Below are 16,691 nucleotides of genomic sequence, written 5' to 3'. Positions count from 1 at the left end.
AAATATTAACATTATTTTAAAATATTCAATTATAGTATCTCAATGATACTAAAATAACACTGATAGAAACTTGACTAATATCATATTTCTCAGACTACATTTTAAAAGAAAGTTTACATCTCTCACAATTATTACAAATAATAGTTTTCCTTTTGTATCCACTTCAATTTAATTTAATTAAAATAACAACTTTAATTTAAAAAATGAAGACTTTCACATTTTTTTAAATAAGAGTTGCATTTTTTTTTATTTATCGTCATCATAATTTTAACCTCAATATACTGCAAATAGTTCTTATACAAATCAATACACAGCTCATTCATTTGATTGGCATTTGATAAAATGTGATCATAATTCTACGTTCAATCACCCCTAGTTGTGATTGAGCCAACAGCCTTTTGACTTCTCCTCTAAAACTTTACTAAAACTTAAACCCTAGTGAGTTTTATGATTTTATTGCTGCAGAAAATGGTACATAACAGTGCATAGATCATGGTCATGGACACCCCCTGCCCTGATAAGAGCAATTCAATTTGTGTAACTCAGTTACACAAGCTTTTTTTTTTTTACTTCATCATTTATCAAAAGTACATATAAACAATTTACACATTTGAACAATTACAAAAATAAATAGCATTTAAAAGGATGATTACAAATATACAATTAAATGATACAAACATAATTTAATTTAACTGAAAATCTTCTTTTGCTTTTCAGCAATTTCCATTGGTGACACAGCCTCGTCTACATTCATACCTCTGTATAGAGGACGTTTAATATGCCTCCATATAACCAGCAAAACTTTGACTGCAAATAGGGTACAAGCCAACCCCAGTAAAAAAGCTGTGGAATACAACAAAATATTGTCAGCATAAAATACTAGGACTATAGATTAAGAACACAACCATTATCACATTCAGGCTCACCTATGAAAATGCCGTTTCGGCTTGGATCTGCAGACTTGAAGTTCTTTGTCATGTTTCCACTCAGAGCCACAATGACAACAGGGTAGACCGTCAGAATGTATCGCAGGTGATTTTCAAACACAAAGTTCTCAACAATGAACCTGTAAAATAATAACACATTGATCTCAAGAATAATCTCAAGATTAATCTTCAACATGCTTCATTTATTTGAGTTTGATGGTCTTACCAACAAATAGCTTCAATCAAAAGAATAGAGAGAGAGACTGTTGCTGCATCTGCCCGGGTCATTCCGGCATCATATCGCAGCACAACTGTGAAGTTAATCAGGGTGGCAATAGTCGTCCATGTTGTGTATGTTGCAATGCCATTCTGAACCTGCAAGATTGAAAATGGCAAAGAAATTAAAAATGCATAATGTTTTCAAAATTGGTTGAGATGCTAAATAATATTTCATTGCTCTCTCACCAATATCCGAATGCACCAGAGGTCTACTTTGTGATATTTGTTTAACCATGCTCCATATTGTTTGAGTCCATAACAGGAGAAGAATATCAGCAGATAGTTTGTGAAGGCAATCAAGGCAAGGAAAATGAATGCAGCAATCATCACCCTATAAAGAAATCAGTAATAATGAGAGAGATAAGTATAATATAATTAGACATTAAGTATCGACACACTACCAGTCAAAAGTTTTTTTTAATGTTTTTATTAGTACAGCAAAAACAGTAAAATTGTAAAATATTTTTACTATTTAAAACAACTGTTTTCAATTGCTGAATTATTAGCAATAATCATTACTCCAGTCTTCAGTGTCACATGATTCTTCAGAAATCATTCTAATTTGCTGATTTGCTGTTCAAGAAACAGGGGGCTTGAGAAATTATAGAAATGAATACTTTTATTTAGCAAGGATGCTTTAAATTGATCAAAAGTGATGATAAAGTCATTTATAATGTTGCAAAAGATTTCTTTTTCAGATAAATGCTGTTCTTCCGAACTTGCTATTTATCAAAGAAACCTGAAAAAATTATACTCAGCTGTTTTTAACATAATAATAATATTAAATGTTTTTTTGAGCAGCAAATCAGAATATTAAAATGATTTCTGAAGGATCATGTGACTGGAGTAATGATCCTAAAATTCAGCTTTTAAATCACAGGAATAAATTATATTTTAAAATATATTCAGATAGAAAATAGTTATTTTAAATTGTACTGTTTTTGCTGTACTTTGGATCAAATAAATGCAGGCTTGGTGAGCAGAAGAGACTTCTTTAAAAATCTTTTTGCACAACTTTTGACTGGTAGTGTATAAATAATATATGCATATATGTACACTTATGCACAAATTATTTATTTTACTGTACAAGTACATTGTATTGTACATATAAAATATGTATATAATTATTTTCCTCCAATTTAAGTAGAATTTCCTCTTTTAAAAATATATTTCAATTCTATTACTTGAATATACACTGGCACTTATATTGTGAAATATTATTACTATTTAAAATAGCTGTTTTCTATATAATATTATATTTATTTAACAATACAATTTACATTTTTCTATATTTTTATTTATTATATATTTTATATTTATATTTTTTTAATTTATAATTAATTATTTACTGTGTCATATGATCTTTCAGAAATCTAATGTGCTGTTCAAGAAACATTCTTATTTTTAATCAACATTTTAGCTGTTTTTGCTGTTACTTTTAAATATAAATAAATAATAAATAAATAAATGCTGTTTAATGAACTGTCTATTCATCAAACACAATGGTTTTATTACAGTTCCCACAAAAAGTAACACAATTTTTGATAACACGAAATTTTCAGCATCTTATAATGATTTCTGAAAGATCATTCGACACAAGACAGGAGTAATGACTGTTAAAAATTCAGCTTTGCATCACAGAAATAAACTACATTTTAAAATATACTAAAATTGAAAATAGTTATTTAAAATTCAAATAATATTTCACAATATTTCTATATTTTTATCAAATAACTGCAGCCATAAGAGATAAATAACATTTAAAAAACAAACTTTTTACTGCCTTTAACATACTTCAAAAATCAACCTTTTTGTTTTTCTCTAAAATGATATAGACTTACTCTCTATCCCACAGAAAGAGCCAGCTTATGTTCAGCAGCATGTTTATAATCCAGGTTATGAAGAATCCATACGGCAACACAGAGGGACTGCAGTACATTGGACCATAAACAGTCCTATGATAACAATATGCGGCATGTTATTATTACAAAATCACTTTTCATACCACTTTCATTTTTGATTACCATTTAGTTCATACCTCCTGCAGGTGGTAGAGAGAATGTAAACATGCATGAGCGACAGCCAAGTGTAGATGACACCCCAAATTGAAAATGTCCATCCCGAGGGAGTGATTTCTGTACTGTATTTATCTGATATCGCTCCAGTGTTGTTCCGAAAAGGACCTGCGAAAAGGAAAAAATAATATATTGAGCCAAAAATGTAATTTTGCACCTATTTTATATTGGAAATAGTACGTTTATCTCCTGTACATACCAGTTCCTGGTCCAGCAAGTGCGTTGAATATAATGCAGATGATGAACATGACAACAGAAAGGACCATGAGTGCTAAACGGGCAAAGCTGTGACCTCCCATTGTGAGCAGCTGAAATAAAGAGACAGTTTTGCTTGTTGTTATCTGAAAATATACATAAGCTCAAAAAACATGCATTATTAGTAGCAAGTAAAGGAAACATAAAGACACAAAACTTATCTTACCTATGTCTGAAAACAATTCCAGAGTGTGAAGCCAAGCGATGAAGAGAGAAGGAAGTTAACGTAACACCCTGAGGACTGACTAACACAAATACTATACTCGTGGGATGGTTTTATAAGCATGCAGGTTGTGTAACTGCATGACTACACGTGCGGAGTATGACATTCAAATACAGTTGTACAATAGCTGTCATGGCTACCATTTTTTTTTTGGATGAACTTCCGATGGTTACGAAAAAGCCTTACACAACTAACTGAGCTTACACTTTTAAGTAACTATAATTAATAAGAAGTAGTATAAGGTTTTCAAAATTATTTCTTTAGGTTTTTTTTACTCAAAGAAACTTTTAAAGTAAAAACCAAGCTTTTTATCCAAAAGTACATGTTTGATAACATGGCTTAGTCATTAACCATGTGTGTTATAATGTCTTTAGAGAGTAAAGGGAGTAAATGTACACATGGATAGACACATGATGAGGCATATATCTATTATGAAACACATGTGTTATAGAAGTTATATTGCCATTTATATACATTTTAACAAAACATGATTGCAGTTTCTTTCTTAACCTTTTATACTTTGTTGTGCAAAGTTTGGTTTCATCTTAAAGGTTTGCAGACTGCTTTAGAAGACCTTGATTAACTGGTTTGTGTGTTTGGTTTTATTCAAATGAACTAAGCAATTTAAGTACATCTTCAAGGGCAACCTTTTGCATATCAAGTTTCAGAACAAATCGTTCTTTACCAAGTCACATAAAATCGAAAGTAAAAAACCAAAAGCAAAAACTGCTGTGATAATGTATACAATAAATGACAAGTACTGTATTTAATATGTTTTAAATTGAGTTTACTTAGTACTCACAAAAGCATCGCCCTTATGAAAATTAACCATGGTTTTATTACAAATAAAACAAAAAAAAACATGGTTACTATGCTTACTTAAATTAGAGAGATATGTATAATATAATTAGACATTAAGTATTGATACACTACAAATCAAAAGTATTTTATGTTTTTTTCAGTATCTTCCACTCACCAAGTCTGCATTTATTTGACCCAAAGTACAGCAAAAACAGTCACATTTTTACAATATTTTTACTATTTAAAATAACAGTTTTTTATTTGATTGTATTTAAAAATGTAATTTATTCCTGTGATTTCAAAGGTGAATTATTTGCATTATTTCTCCAGTCTTCAGTGTCACATGATCCTTCAGAAATCATTCTAATATTCTGATTTGCTGCTCAAAAACATTTATTGTTATTATTATTATGTTGAAAACAGCTGAGTAGAATTTTTTCATGTTTCTTTGATGAATAAAAAGATCCCGAAGAAGAGCATTTATCTGAAATATAAATCTTTTGTAACATTATAAATGTCTTTATCATCACTTTTGATCAATTTAAAGCATCCTTGCTAAATAAAAGTATTAATTTCCATAATTTCTTAAGCCCCCTGTTTTTTGAACAGCAAATCGCCTTTTTAGAATGATTTCTGAAGGATCATGTGACAATTCAGATTAAATTTTGAATTATAATCAAATAGAAAAAATTAATTAATATGTTGAGTTGCTGTTCAAGAAACAGAGGGCTTGAGAAATTATAAAAATGAACACTTTTATTTAGCAAGGATGCTTTAAATTGATCAAAAGTGATGATAAAGACATTTATAATGTTACGAAAGACTTATATTTCAGATAAATGCTGTTCTTCGGGAACTTTTTATTCATCAAAGAAACCTCAAAAAAATCTACTCAGTTGTTTTCAACATAATAATAATAACAATAAAAGTTTTTGGAGCAGCAAATCAGAATACTAGAACTGACAAACACTGCATTTAATATACATATATACCATAAACCATGGTTAATTTTCGTAAGGGCATTAGTCAACTGGACTCACCTGCATGTGTGGAGTTTAGGAAATGCCTGTGTGAATTGTTTACTAAATTAAAAATTGTCTTTTTATTAAATATTAATGAAACAATTGTTTAACTTACAACTATCCACGCCCTAACCTGTTACGTGTGAAGCAATACGAGGATCAAACCACTTCGCGGGCGGTGATGAAATATGAACAGAGATACGTTACCATGGGAAAGATGGATATTTTATCTTTAAGCTTAAACATTTATCATATTTAAGGATATGTTTAGGCACAAAAGCCGAGCAGCTCATTTCTGTTTATACACTACAACACTATTTGGTCTATTCCACCAAAATGGTTTGTTCCAATGTCTCGCGATTACCAGGAAGTAAACAATCCAGTCAGTTTTGTAGCGAGAGACGTACCAGAGTATTTTTGTTTACTGTCTGTATTTAAAATGCCTTTACTTTGTGGCGGAACAACTGAGGCAAAAGATGCCGATGAAGAAGTGCAGAAAATATGCGATGAGGTTGGTAACTTTACATTGCATATAATTAAAAATAGTGAAGTGATGTGTCATACAACAATGTACTCACAGTTCTCGTTTTTTTTTTTTTCAGATGAAGTCTCACGCCGAGGGTAAAGCTGGGCGCAAGTTTGACGTTTTCATCGCCAAATCTTATAAAACACAACTTGTTGCGGGGACAAATTACTTTGTTAAGGTAAGAAGGAAACGATGTGATTTTATGAATGAACTTATTAGGGTATCCTGTTAATGTACTACTGTTTTTAAAGCATTGTTCTTAATGATCTGTTTTAGGTGCATGTAGGTGGGGATGAGTACGTTCATCTACGTGTCTATAAAACTCTGCCCCATGCTGGAGAAAAACTGGAGCTGACCGCCATACAGGCATCCAAGGCTCATCATGATCCTATTGAATACTTCTGAAGCAAACCAAGCAATCATAAATGCTGCCTAAAATACTCATGCAGCTCAATGTTACCATTTTTACATTAACACCTGGAGATAACTGTTAACTCATTTATTACATGCAACAAAACTGTATTACAAAACTGTATTGATTAGTGGGATCATGGGTAAATACTACCAATGAAACAGAGTGTGATCATTATATGTTGGCATAGATGTTTATTTTCTCTCCTGCACACTAAAAACAACACTTAACTCACATCTAGTTATCATGCCAGTAGTTTGGGCTTCACATTTTGGGCTTTGTGTTTAATGTTACTGATGCAGTAAACAGTTGTTTTATACTTAGCTATATATATCTATAATGTACATTATTCACATAAAATGCATGGATGGACAGTTTGAAATGGTGTTTCTTTTAAATGGCATATTTGTCTTCCTATTCAAGTTATCGTAAAAGTGCAGGATTATGTGAGCTGGGTTTTATTGAAGGTGCTTTAACCCAGGGTTTTTCGATCTGGAGTCTGTGTGCTAGAGGGTTTATGGGAGAGTTGATAAAGATAGTTTAAAAATAAATAACAGAAGACAACTAATACATCTAAGAACACTAAAATAAGATTTTTTTTTTTCACAGTATAAACCGGGTCTAAATTTTAGGATGGTCCATTACACAAGCATCATATTTGGGAGTCATGGCATCTAAAAGACTGAAAACTCAAAATTATCTAATGGGAATTCGCAGCTATTTAAAGTTCTGATGAATTAGTGGCTATTTCATGTGAAAATATCTTTCATTCATTTTTATACGATCTGCTCACACCACTTTATTTTTTATTATCATTTGAGTTTAGCTCACTGAGTTCATAGCTCCTGCATTTAGTGGAGAGGACGTAAATATTCATGAGCGACAATTTTACTCAAATTTCAGTATAGAGTGTTTTCAGGACGCGTCATCAGTCGGCCATATTGGCGGCCACTGAATCGAACAAAACTCGCATAGTTTGCTGATTATTGCTACTGAAAATGGTCTGTTATTGTCATGTTTTGGGCTATACTAATTGGTGGGACTGGGAAAACATTTGGAGTTGTAAAGACTGTCAAAAGTTATAAAAAATAAATCAAGGAGAAGAGTGCAAAAATACTGTCTAAGGAACAAAAGACATTTGTGGTTGGCCAAACTAAACCTGGACATCCAGGGCAAGAATCATGACAACATTTGTGTTTGTTCTTATAATTTCTGGTCAGGTAGGTGAAAGATTGGGCTAAAATCTTAATTAGTAGTGTTCGTACGTAGCTTTACCACCTATTAAATATAGTTTGTCAAAATATTGTGCCATTTCCTGCATACGAAGTCCTGTATATGAGTTAGCAGTTTCCACACGCTTTTCCGTGGTTAAGACAGCATAAATCAGCAGAACAGCGTATTCAGTATTACATTAACTGTGCAATCCATGCTGTTGTTTACATCCGAGTATCGCCAATATGGCCACGCATCCGGGTAACTGACCAAATCGTGACTTAAGTGCAAACCCTCTTTTGCATATCAAGCCTCAGTGATTGAATTGATTTTTTACCAAACCACTTGAAATAAAAAAACAAAAACAATAATAATGTATAAAGTAGTGAGACAAATAATGTTAAATTATGTTTATAACTTCGGTGATTCAGTACAGAAGCAGCAGTAGTCATCGTGACTCACCTGGGTATTCAGAGTTTGTCTCACGTCCCATTAGTTTACATGGAGAGGGCGGGCCGGGTTTATGATGTGTACTGCAGCCAGCCACCAGATGGCGATCGATGTATTGGTTTTACTTTTCAGGACTTTTGTGAGGCACAGTTGTTCCCAGTCAGTCACTCTTGAATTGAGACATCGTTCTTAAATATTTTTGTGAGCCTTCAGTATTTAAAATGGAAGGGTTTTGTGGCGGAACATCTGAGGCGGAAGATGCCAATGAAGAGGTGCAGAAAATATGCGATGAGGTTGGTAACTTTACATTGTAGATAAATAGAAATAGCGAAATGATTTGTCATACAAAAACATTCGCAGTTCCTGTTTTTCCACAGATGAAGTCTCACGCCGAGGATAAAGCTGGGCGCAAGTTTGACTTTTTCATCGCCAAATCTTATAAAACACAAGCTGTTGCGGGGACAAATTACTTCGTTAAGGTAAGAAAAAAAATCTTGGATTTTGTTAATTAACTTATTACGAGTTCCTGTTAATGTACTGAATATGTAAAAGCAATCCGCAGATGTCCTTATAACAGCTATACATGTTTTTTAAAGCATTGTTCTTAATGATCTGTTTTAGGTGCATGTAGGAGGGGATGAGTACATTCATTTAAGTGTCTATGAAAAACTGCCCTGTTATGGAGCAACACTGGAGCTTACCGACATACAGACATCCAAGGCTCATCATGATCCTATTGAATACTTCTGAAGCAAACCAAGCAAATCATCATAAATAATGCCCAAAATACTCATTTTACCGTTTGTTACTCATTTATTACAAGCAATTAAAAACTGTATTGACAAGTGGAATCATGGATAAATAATACTACCAACGAAACTTAATGTGATCATTATGTGTTGGCATAGAGATCTCGGTTCATTTTCTCTGTTCTCTGTTCATTAACAGTTCATTTTCTCTCCAGCACACTAAAAAACACACAGCTGACATCTAGTTGTCATGCCAGTAGTTTGAGATTCACAGTTTGGGCTTTGTATTTAGTGTTGCTAATGCATTAAACAGTTATTCTATACTTAACTGTCTATAATGTACAGTGTTCACATAAAATGCATGGATTGACAGTTTGAAATGGTGTTTCTTTTAAATGGCATATTTGACTTCCTATTCAAGTTATCATAAAAGTGCAGGATTTTGTGAGCTGGGTTTTATTGAAGGTGCTTTAACCCAGAGTTAATAAAACTGGAGTCTGGATGCTAGAGGGTTTATGGGAAAAAATAGTGTGAAAAATAAATAAAAAAACTAAGATTTAAATAAATAAAAAATAAACATTTTATTAAAATAGATTTACTAAAGCTAAATTTACTTAAAAATAAAGCACAGAGTGTTTTCACGACATGTCATCAGACGGCAGTATTGGCGGCACTGAACGTAAACAGTGCCACTGAACCGAATGAAACTCGCACATTTTGCAAGTTATTGCTTCTGAAAATGGTCAGTTATTGTCATGTTTTGGGCTGTACTAATAGGGCGGAACGGGAGTACTATAGACTGCCAAAAGTTATAACAACTCAAGGAGAAGAGCACAAAAAAAAACCTGTTTTAGGAACAAAGGGCATCTGTGTTTGGCCAAACTGAACCAGGATTTCCAGGGCAAGAATCTTGACAACATTCACATTTGTTCTTATCATTTCCGGTCAGGTAGGTCAAATATTAGGCTGACATTTTAATTAATACTGCTCGTATGTAGCTTTACCACCTATTAACTTTACTTTGTCAAAATATTGTGCCCTTTCCTGCCTAGTAAGTCCTTCTCTGTATGATTTAGCAGCTTCCACACAGTTTTTCCATGGTTTAGACAGCATAAATTAGCAAAACAACATATTCAGTAGTACATTTACTGTGCAATCCATGCTTTTGTTTACATTCGAGTATCGCTAATATGGCAGCATATTGGAGTAACTGACTTTTGTGCATATGAAGTTTCAGTGATTTAATTTATTCTTTACCAAACCACATAAAATAAAAAAAGTAATAATAGTAATGTATAAGTGACAAATACCGTTAAAAACGTCTTAAATTATGTTTATAACCAGTGTTGGGGAGTAACTAGTTACATGTAACGGAATTACGTAATTTAATTACAAAATAAATGTAATTGTAATTAGTTACAGTTACTGAGAAAAAATATGTAATTAAATTACAGTTACTTTTGAAAAATTCCAGTGATTACAAAGGGGATTACATCTGAATTTTTCCACACACCCACACACACTTACAGATTTAAATATACTTCTTTTAAATTGCATTGACTGCTCTAAAATGAGTCACCAATGTTTCAGGAATTTAGGACACAGAATAGGACACGTGCTTATTCGATTCATATTCGATTACTGTTTTATTTCCTATTTGGGTTTATGCATAAACTTTATTTTTTAAGACTGTTTTTCCAATGCATTGTTAGATGCTAGTGTTTTCTGTCATAACTATGCAAACATTTGATTTCAAACCCAGTATCATAGCTATTAAACTATTTCTTGTTATGATGTTATGTATGTTATGATCTTGTTATGACATATAGTGCAACTGCGCTCACGGTGACCCGAGTTCGATTCCCGTCTCGAGGTCCTTTGCCAATCACAATAAAAGGCATAAAAAGCCCCCCAAAAAAATAAATAAATAAAAAAGTCTGAATTTGTGGTAGCTGTGCTTTAAATTAATATATTACACAGCTCAGACTATTTTGGGGCAACTTAGGTCAGTGCTATATGCTTGATAATTTTTCTTGGCAGAAGCTTTTCGTTTGGTTAGCTAATAAAATATTAAAGCTTAATTCAATATTATGTGGACAATTTCTTAATTCTGCCATCCTGGTATCGTGGACTTGCTCTATTGTTTCATACAAACGCAGCTGCTGCCATTTTTTTATTTATTTTTTTGTACATTGTAATGGATTATAAGATAACTAACAAACTAGTATTACTACTTAATTATTTATGTGGTGAAATGTTGTGTAAGAAAACTGGTGTGACTGCACTGTATCCCTAAAATGTCTAGTTTGAACTTGCCATTTGCTAGCAACTGATTTCTTCATGGAAGCATGAAATATTTCAACTCAGATCAGTGTTTCATGTCTAATAATTTTAACACGAAACATCTAAATAATCTATCAAGCAGCTGTGTAATAAGTGAGATAATGTACATTCAGCCAGTTGTTATCGCAAAATAAAGATGTATATTATCGCTTACTCATAATAATTTTAATTCAAGTAATAAAGGATTTTGAAAGTCTGACAGTAATCAGTGTTGAGTGCTACTATAGGGTTAACTTTGCCTGGTTTAAATGTTTCTAAATGATTAACAGTTGAAAATATTAGAAATTTAGAAGAGTAATCAAAAAGTAATTAAAAGTAATAAGTTACATTACTTTAACAAAGTAATTGAAAAGTTACACTACTTATTACATTTTAAATCAAGTAACTTGTAATCTGTAACCTATTACATTTCCAAAGTAACCTTCCCAACACTGTTTATAACTCCGTTGATTCAGTAGTCATCTGGACTCACCTTGGTGTTCAGAGTTTGTCTCATGTCCCATTCGTTTACATGGAGAGGGCGGGGTTTTGACCTGTACTGCAGACAGCCACCAGATGGCGATCGATGTATTGATTTTACTTTTCAGGACTTTCCAGACACAGTTAGCTGTTCAGTTAGTCACTCTTGAATTGAGACATCGTTCTTAAATATTTTTGTGAGCCTTCAGTATTTAAAATGGAAGGGTGTTGTGGCGGACTATCTGAGGCGGAAGATGCCATTAAAGAGGTGCAGAAAATATGCGATGAGGTTGGTAACTTTACATTGTAGATAAATAGAAATAGCGAAATGATTTGTCATACAAAAACATTCGCAGTTCCTGTTTTTCCACAGATGAAGTCTCACGCCGAGGATAAAGCTGGGCGCAAGTTTGACGTTTTCATCGCCAAATCTTATAAAACACAAGTTGTTGCGGGGAGAAATTACTTCGTTAAGGTAAGAAAAAAATCTTGGATTTTATTAATTAACTTATTACGAGTTCCTGTTAATGTACTGAATATGTAAAAGCAATCCGCAGATGTCCTTATAACAGCTATACATGTTTTTTTTAAAGCATTGTTCTTAATGATCTGTTTTAGGTGCATGTAGGAGGGGATGAGTACATTCATTTACGTGTCTATAAAAAACTGCCCTGTTATGGAGCAACACTGGAGCTGACCGACATACAGACATCCAAGGCTCATCATGATCCTATTGAATACTTCTGAAGCAAATCATCATAAATAATGCCCAAAATACTCATTTTACCATTTGTTACTCATTTATTACAAGCAATTAAAAACTGTATTGACAAGTGGAATCATGGATAAATAATACTACCAACGAAACTTAATGTGATCATTATGTGTTGGCATAGAGATCTCGGTTCATTTTCTCTGTTCTCTGTTCATTAACAGTTCATTTTCTCTCCAGCACACTAAAAAACACACAGCTGACATCTAGTTGTCATGCCAGTAGTTTGAGATTCACAGTTTGGGCTTTGTATTTAATGTTGCTAATGCATTAAACAGTTATTCTATACTTAACTGTCTATAATGTACAGTGTTCACATAAAATGCATGGATTGGCAGTTTGAAATGGTGTTTCTTTTAAATGGCATATTTGACTTCCTATTTAAGTTATCATGAAAGTGCAGGATTTTGTGAGCTGGGTTTTATTGAAGGTGCTTTAACCTAGGGTTAATCAAAGTGGGGTCTGGATGCTAGAGGGTTTATGGGAAGGTTGAGAAAAAAAAATAGTGTAAAAAATAAATTAAAAACTAAGATTTAAATAAATAAAAAAATAAACATTTTTTTTAAATTAAAAGTTTTCAGGACACGTCATCAGACGGCAATATTGGCGGCACTGAACGTAAACAGTGCCACTGAACCGAATGAAACTTGCACATTTTGCAAGTTATTGCTTCTGAAAATGGTCAGTTATTGTCATGTTTTGGGCTGTACTATTGGCCGGACCAGGAGTACTATAGACTGCCAAAAGTTATAACAACTCAAGGAGAAGAGAACAAAAAAAAACCTGTTTTAGGAACAAAGGGCATTTGTGTTTGGCCAAACTGAACCAGGATTTCCAGGGCAAGAATCTTGACAACATTCACGTTTGTTCTTATCATTTCCGGTCTGGTAGGTCAAATATTAGGCTGACATTTTAATTAATACTGCTCGTATGTAGCTTTACCACCTATTAACTTTACTTTGTCAAAATATTGTGCCCTTTCCTGCTTAGTAAGTCCTCCTCTGTATGATTTAGCCGCTTCCACACGATTTTTTTTAAATTAGCAAAACATCCTATTCAGTAGTACATTTACCTTACAATCCATGCTGTTGTTTACATTTGAGTATCGCCAATATGGCCGCATATTGGAGTAACTGGCCAAATCGTGAGATAAGTGCAAACACTTTTTCGTATATCAAGTTTAAGTGATTGAATTTATTATTTACCAAACCACATAAAATAAAAAAGCAATAATAGTAATGTATAAGTGACAAATACCGTTAAAAACGTCTTAAATTATGTTTATAACCAGTGTTGGGAAGGTTACTTTGGAAATGTAATAGGTTACAGATTACAAGTTACTTGATTTAAAATGTAATAAGTAGTGTAACTTTTCAATTACTTTATTAAAGTAATGTAACTTATTACTTTTAATTACTTTTTGATTACTCTTCTAAATTTCTAATATTTTCAACTGTTAATCATTTTGAGACATTTAAACCAGGCAGAGTTAACCTTACAGTAGCACTTAACACTGATTACTGTCAGAATTACAAAATCCTTTATCACTTGAATTAGATTATAATAAGTAAATGATAATACACATCTTTATTTTGTGATAACAACTGGCTGAATGTACACTACCATTCAAAAGTTTGGGGTCAGTACATTTTTATTGTTTCTTTTTTTCTTTTTTTTTTTAAGAAATTAATACTTTTATTCACCAAGGATGTATTAAGTTAATAATTTAAAAGTTAATAATAAATAATTAACATTGTTATAAAATATTTATATTTTGAATAAACACTGTACTTTTTAAACTTGTTATTCATGAAAGAATCCTGAAAAAAAAAAAATAAATCACAGGTTCCAAAAAATATTTGGCAGCACAACTGTTGATATTATCCAACATTGATCATTCTAATAATAAATCCGCATATTAGAATGATTTCTGAAGGATCATGTGACACTTAAGACTGGAGTAACAGCTGATAAAAATTCAGCTTTTCATCACAGGAATAAATTCTATTTTAAAGTATGTTAAAATAAAAAACATTATTTTATATTGTAAAAACATTTTGCAATATTACTGTTTTTTTTCTATATTTTTAATCAAATAAATGCAGCCTTGATGAGCATAAGAGACTTCTTTAAAGACTATTACAAGTCTTACTGACCCCAAACTTTTGAACGGTAGTGTACATTATCTCACTTATTACACAGCTGCTAATAGATTATTTAGATGTTTCGGGTCAAAATTATTAGACACGAAACACTGATCTGAGTTGAAATATTTGAATGCAAAGCTTTCATCAAGAAATCAGTTGCTAGCAAACGGCAAGTTCAAACTAGACATTTTAGGGACACAGTGCAGTCACACCAGTTTTCTTACACAACATTTCACCACATAAATAATTTAGTAGTAGTACTAGTTTGTTAGTTATCTTATATGGCAGCAGCTGCGTTTGTATGAAACAACAGAGCAAGTCCATGATACCAGGATGACAGAATTAAGAAACTGTCCACATAATATTGAATTAAGCTTTAATATTCTATTAACTAACCAAACGAAAAGCTTCCACCAAAAAAATTATCAAGCATATAGCACTGACTTAAGTTGCCCCAAAATAGTCTGAGCTGTGTAATAATTTAATTTAAAGCACACCGCAAATCCAGACTTTTTTTTTTACTTATATTTTTGGGCTTTTTATGCCTTTATTGTGATAGGACAGTAGAGAGACGAGAGGAGAGAGAGGGGCGGGATCGGCAAAGGATCTCGAGATGGGAATCGAACTCGGGTCACCGTGAACGCAGTTGCGCTATATGTCATAACAAGATCATAACATAACATCATAACAAGAAATAGTTTAATAGCTATGATACTGGGTTTGAAATCAAATGTTTGCATAGTTATGACAGAAAACACTAGCATTTAACAATGCCTTGGAAAAAACAATCTCAAAATATAAAGTTTTTTTTGCATAAACCCAAATAGGAAATAAAACAGTTATCGAATAAGCATGTGTCCTGTTCTGTGTCCTAAACTCCTGAAACATTGGTGTCTCATTTTAGAGCAGTCAATGCAATTTAAAAGAAGTCAATTAAATCTGTAAGTGGGGGTGGGTGTGTGAAAAAATTCAGATGTAATCCCCTTTGTAATCACTGGAATTTTTCAAAAGTAACTGTAATTTAATTACATATTTTTTTCTCAGTAACTGTAACTAATTACAATTACATTTATTTTGTAATAAAATTACGTAATTCCGTTACATGTAACTAGTTACTCCCCAACACTGTTTATGACTCCGTTGATTCAGTAGTCATCTGGACTCACCTTGGTGTTCAGAGTTTGTCTCATGTCCCATTCGTTTACATGGAGAGGGCGGGGTTTTGACCTGTACTGCAGACAGCCACTATCTGAGGCGAAAGATGCCAATGAAGAGGTGCAGAAAATATGCGATGAGGTTGGTAACTTTACATTGCAGATAAATAGAAATAGCGAAGTGATGTGTGTCGCAATCTGACCGCTCCTGTTTTTACCACAGATGAAGTCTCACGCCGAGGACAAAGCTGGACGCAAGTTTGACGTTTTCATCGCCAAATCTTATAAAACAACTTGTTCAGGAGAGAAATTACTTCGTTAAGGTAAGAGAAAAACTGATTTTGTGAATGAACCTTTTAGGGTATCCTGTTATTGTACTGAATAACAGTCCTTAACAGCTACACAAGTTTTAAAACATTGTTCTTAATGATCTGTTTTAGGTGCATGTAGGTGGGGATGAGTACATTCATCTACGTATCTATCAAAATCTGCCCTGTTATGGAGAAAATCTGAAGCTGAGCAACATACAGGCATCCAAGGCTCATCATGATCCGATTGAATACTTCTAAAGCACACCAGGCAAATCATCATAAATGATGCTTTAAAATGCTAATTTTCCATCCATCACACTAAGAACATAATTTTAACTGTAGTTACTTGTGTCTTCACATTTTGGGCTTAGTGACACTGATGCAGGAATTACTTAACTGCCTGTAATCACATTTGTGACCCTGGACCACAAAACCAGTCATAAGGGTCATTTTTTCAAAATTGAGATGTATATATCATATGAAAGCTGGATAAATAAGCTTTTCATTGATATATAGTTTAGTTGGGATAGGACAATATTTGGTCGAGATATGACTATTTAAAAATCAGGAATCTG

The 16,691-nt window shown here is 32.7% G+C and overlaps 4 protein-coding genes across 5 annotated transcripts; 3 read left to right on the top strand and 1 right to left on the bottom strand.

Annotated features, from left to right (window-relative positions):
* Window positions 1-244: 244 nt before the first annotated feature.
* On the bottom strand, window positions 245-4,891 carry si:ch211-161h7.5 (uncharacterized). The gene is made up of 8 exons (XM_051098523.1): window positions 3,702-4,891; window positions 3,480-3,588; window positions 3,244-3,388; window positions 3,047-3,160; window positions 1,392-1,536; window positions 1,153-1,301; window positions 927-1,066; window positions 245-843 (listed from the first exon to the last, which is right to left on the bottom strand). The coding sequence occupies exons 2-8, from the start codon at window positions 3,577-3,579 to the stop codon at window positions 689-691; spliced, it is 948 nt and encodes a 315-aa protein (XP_050954480.1). The 5' UTR covers window positions 3,580-3,588; window positions 3,702-4,891; the 3' UTR covers window positions 245-688.
* A 1,034-nt stretch (window positions 4,892-5,925) lies between these two features.
* LOC127155965 (cystatin-B-like) lies at window positions 5,926-16,389 on the top strand. 2 transcript variants are annotated; one of them, XM_051098599.1, is made up of 3 exons: window positions 5,926-6,092; window positions 6,184-6,285; window positions 16,246-16,389. In XM_051098599.1, the coding sequence occupies exons 1-3, from the start codon at window positions 5,931-5,933 to the stop codon at window positions 16,372-16,374; spliced, it is 393 nt and encodes a 130-aa protein (XP_050954556.1). In that variant the 5' UTR covers window positions 5,926-5,930; the 3' UTR covers window positions 16,375-16,389. The 2 variants fall into 2 exon arrangements, with proteins under 2 accessions (XP_050954556.1, XP_050954555.1); XM_051098598.1 differs by lacking the exon at window positions 16,246-16,389 and adding an exon at window positions 6,384-6,696.
* On the top strand, window positions 8,307-9,233 carry LOC127155967 (cystatin-B-like). The gene is made up of 3 exons (XM_051098602.1): window positions 8,307-8,474; window positions 8,559-8,660; window positions 8,803-9,233. The coding sequence occupies exons 1-3, from the start codon at window positions 8,403-8,405 to the stop codon at window positions 8,929-8,931; spliced, it is 303 nt and encodes a 100-aa protein (XP_050954559.1). The 5' UTR covers window positions 8,307-8,402; the 3' UTR covers window positions 8,932-9,233.
* On the top strand, window positions 11,861-12,840 carry LOC127155966 (cystatin-B-like). Its single transcript, XM_051098600.1, has 3 exons — window positions 11,861-12,021; window positions 12,106-12,207; window positions 12,351-12,840. Exons 1-3 carry the CDS (start codon window positions 11,950-11,952, stop codon window positions 12,477-12,479), a joined length of 303 nt encoding a protein of 100 aa, XP_050954557.1. The 5' UTR covers window positions 11,861-11,949; the 3' UTR covers window positions 12,480-12,840.
* Window positions 16,390-16,691: the final 302 nt, after the last annotated feature.

Source organism: Labeo rohita, chromosome 24, assembly GCF_022985175.1.
Source record: "Labeo rohita strain BAU-BD-2019 chromosome 24, IGBB_LRoh.1.0, whole genome shotgun sequence".
In the NCBI taxonomy this organism is placed as follows: Eukaryota; Metazoa; Chordata; class Actinopteri; order Cypriniformes; family Cyprinidae; genus Labeo; species Labeo rohita.
Note: the sequence above shows the minus strand (reverse complement) of the source record. Positions and strands in the feature narration are given on the sequence as shown.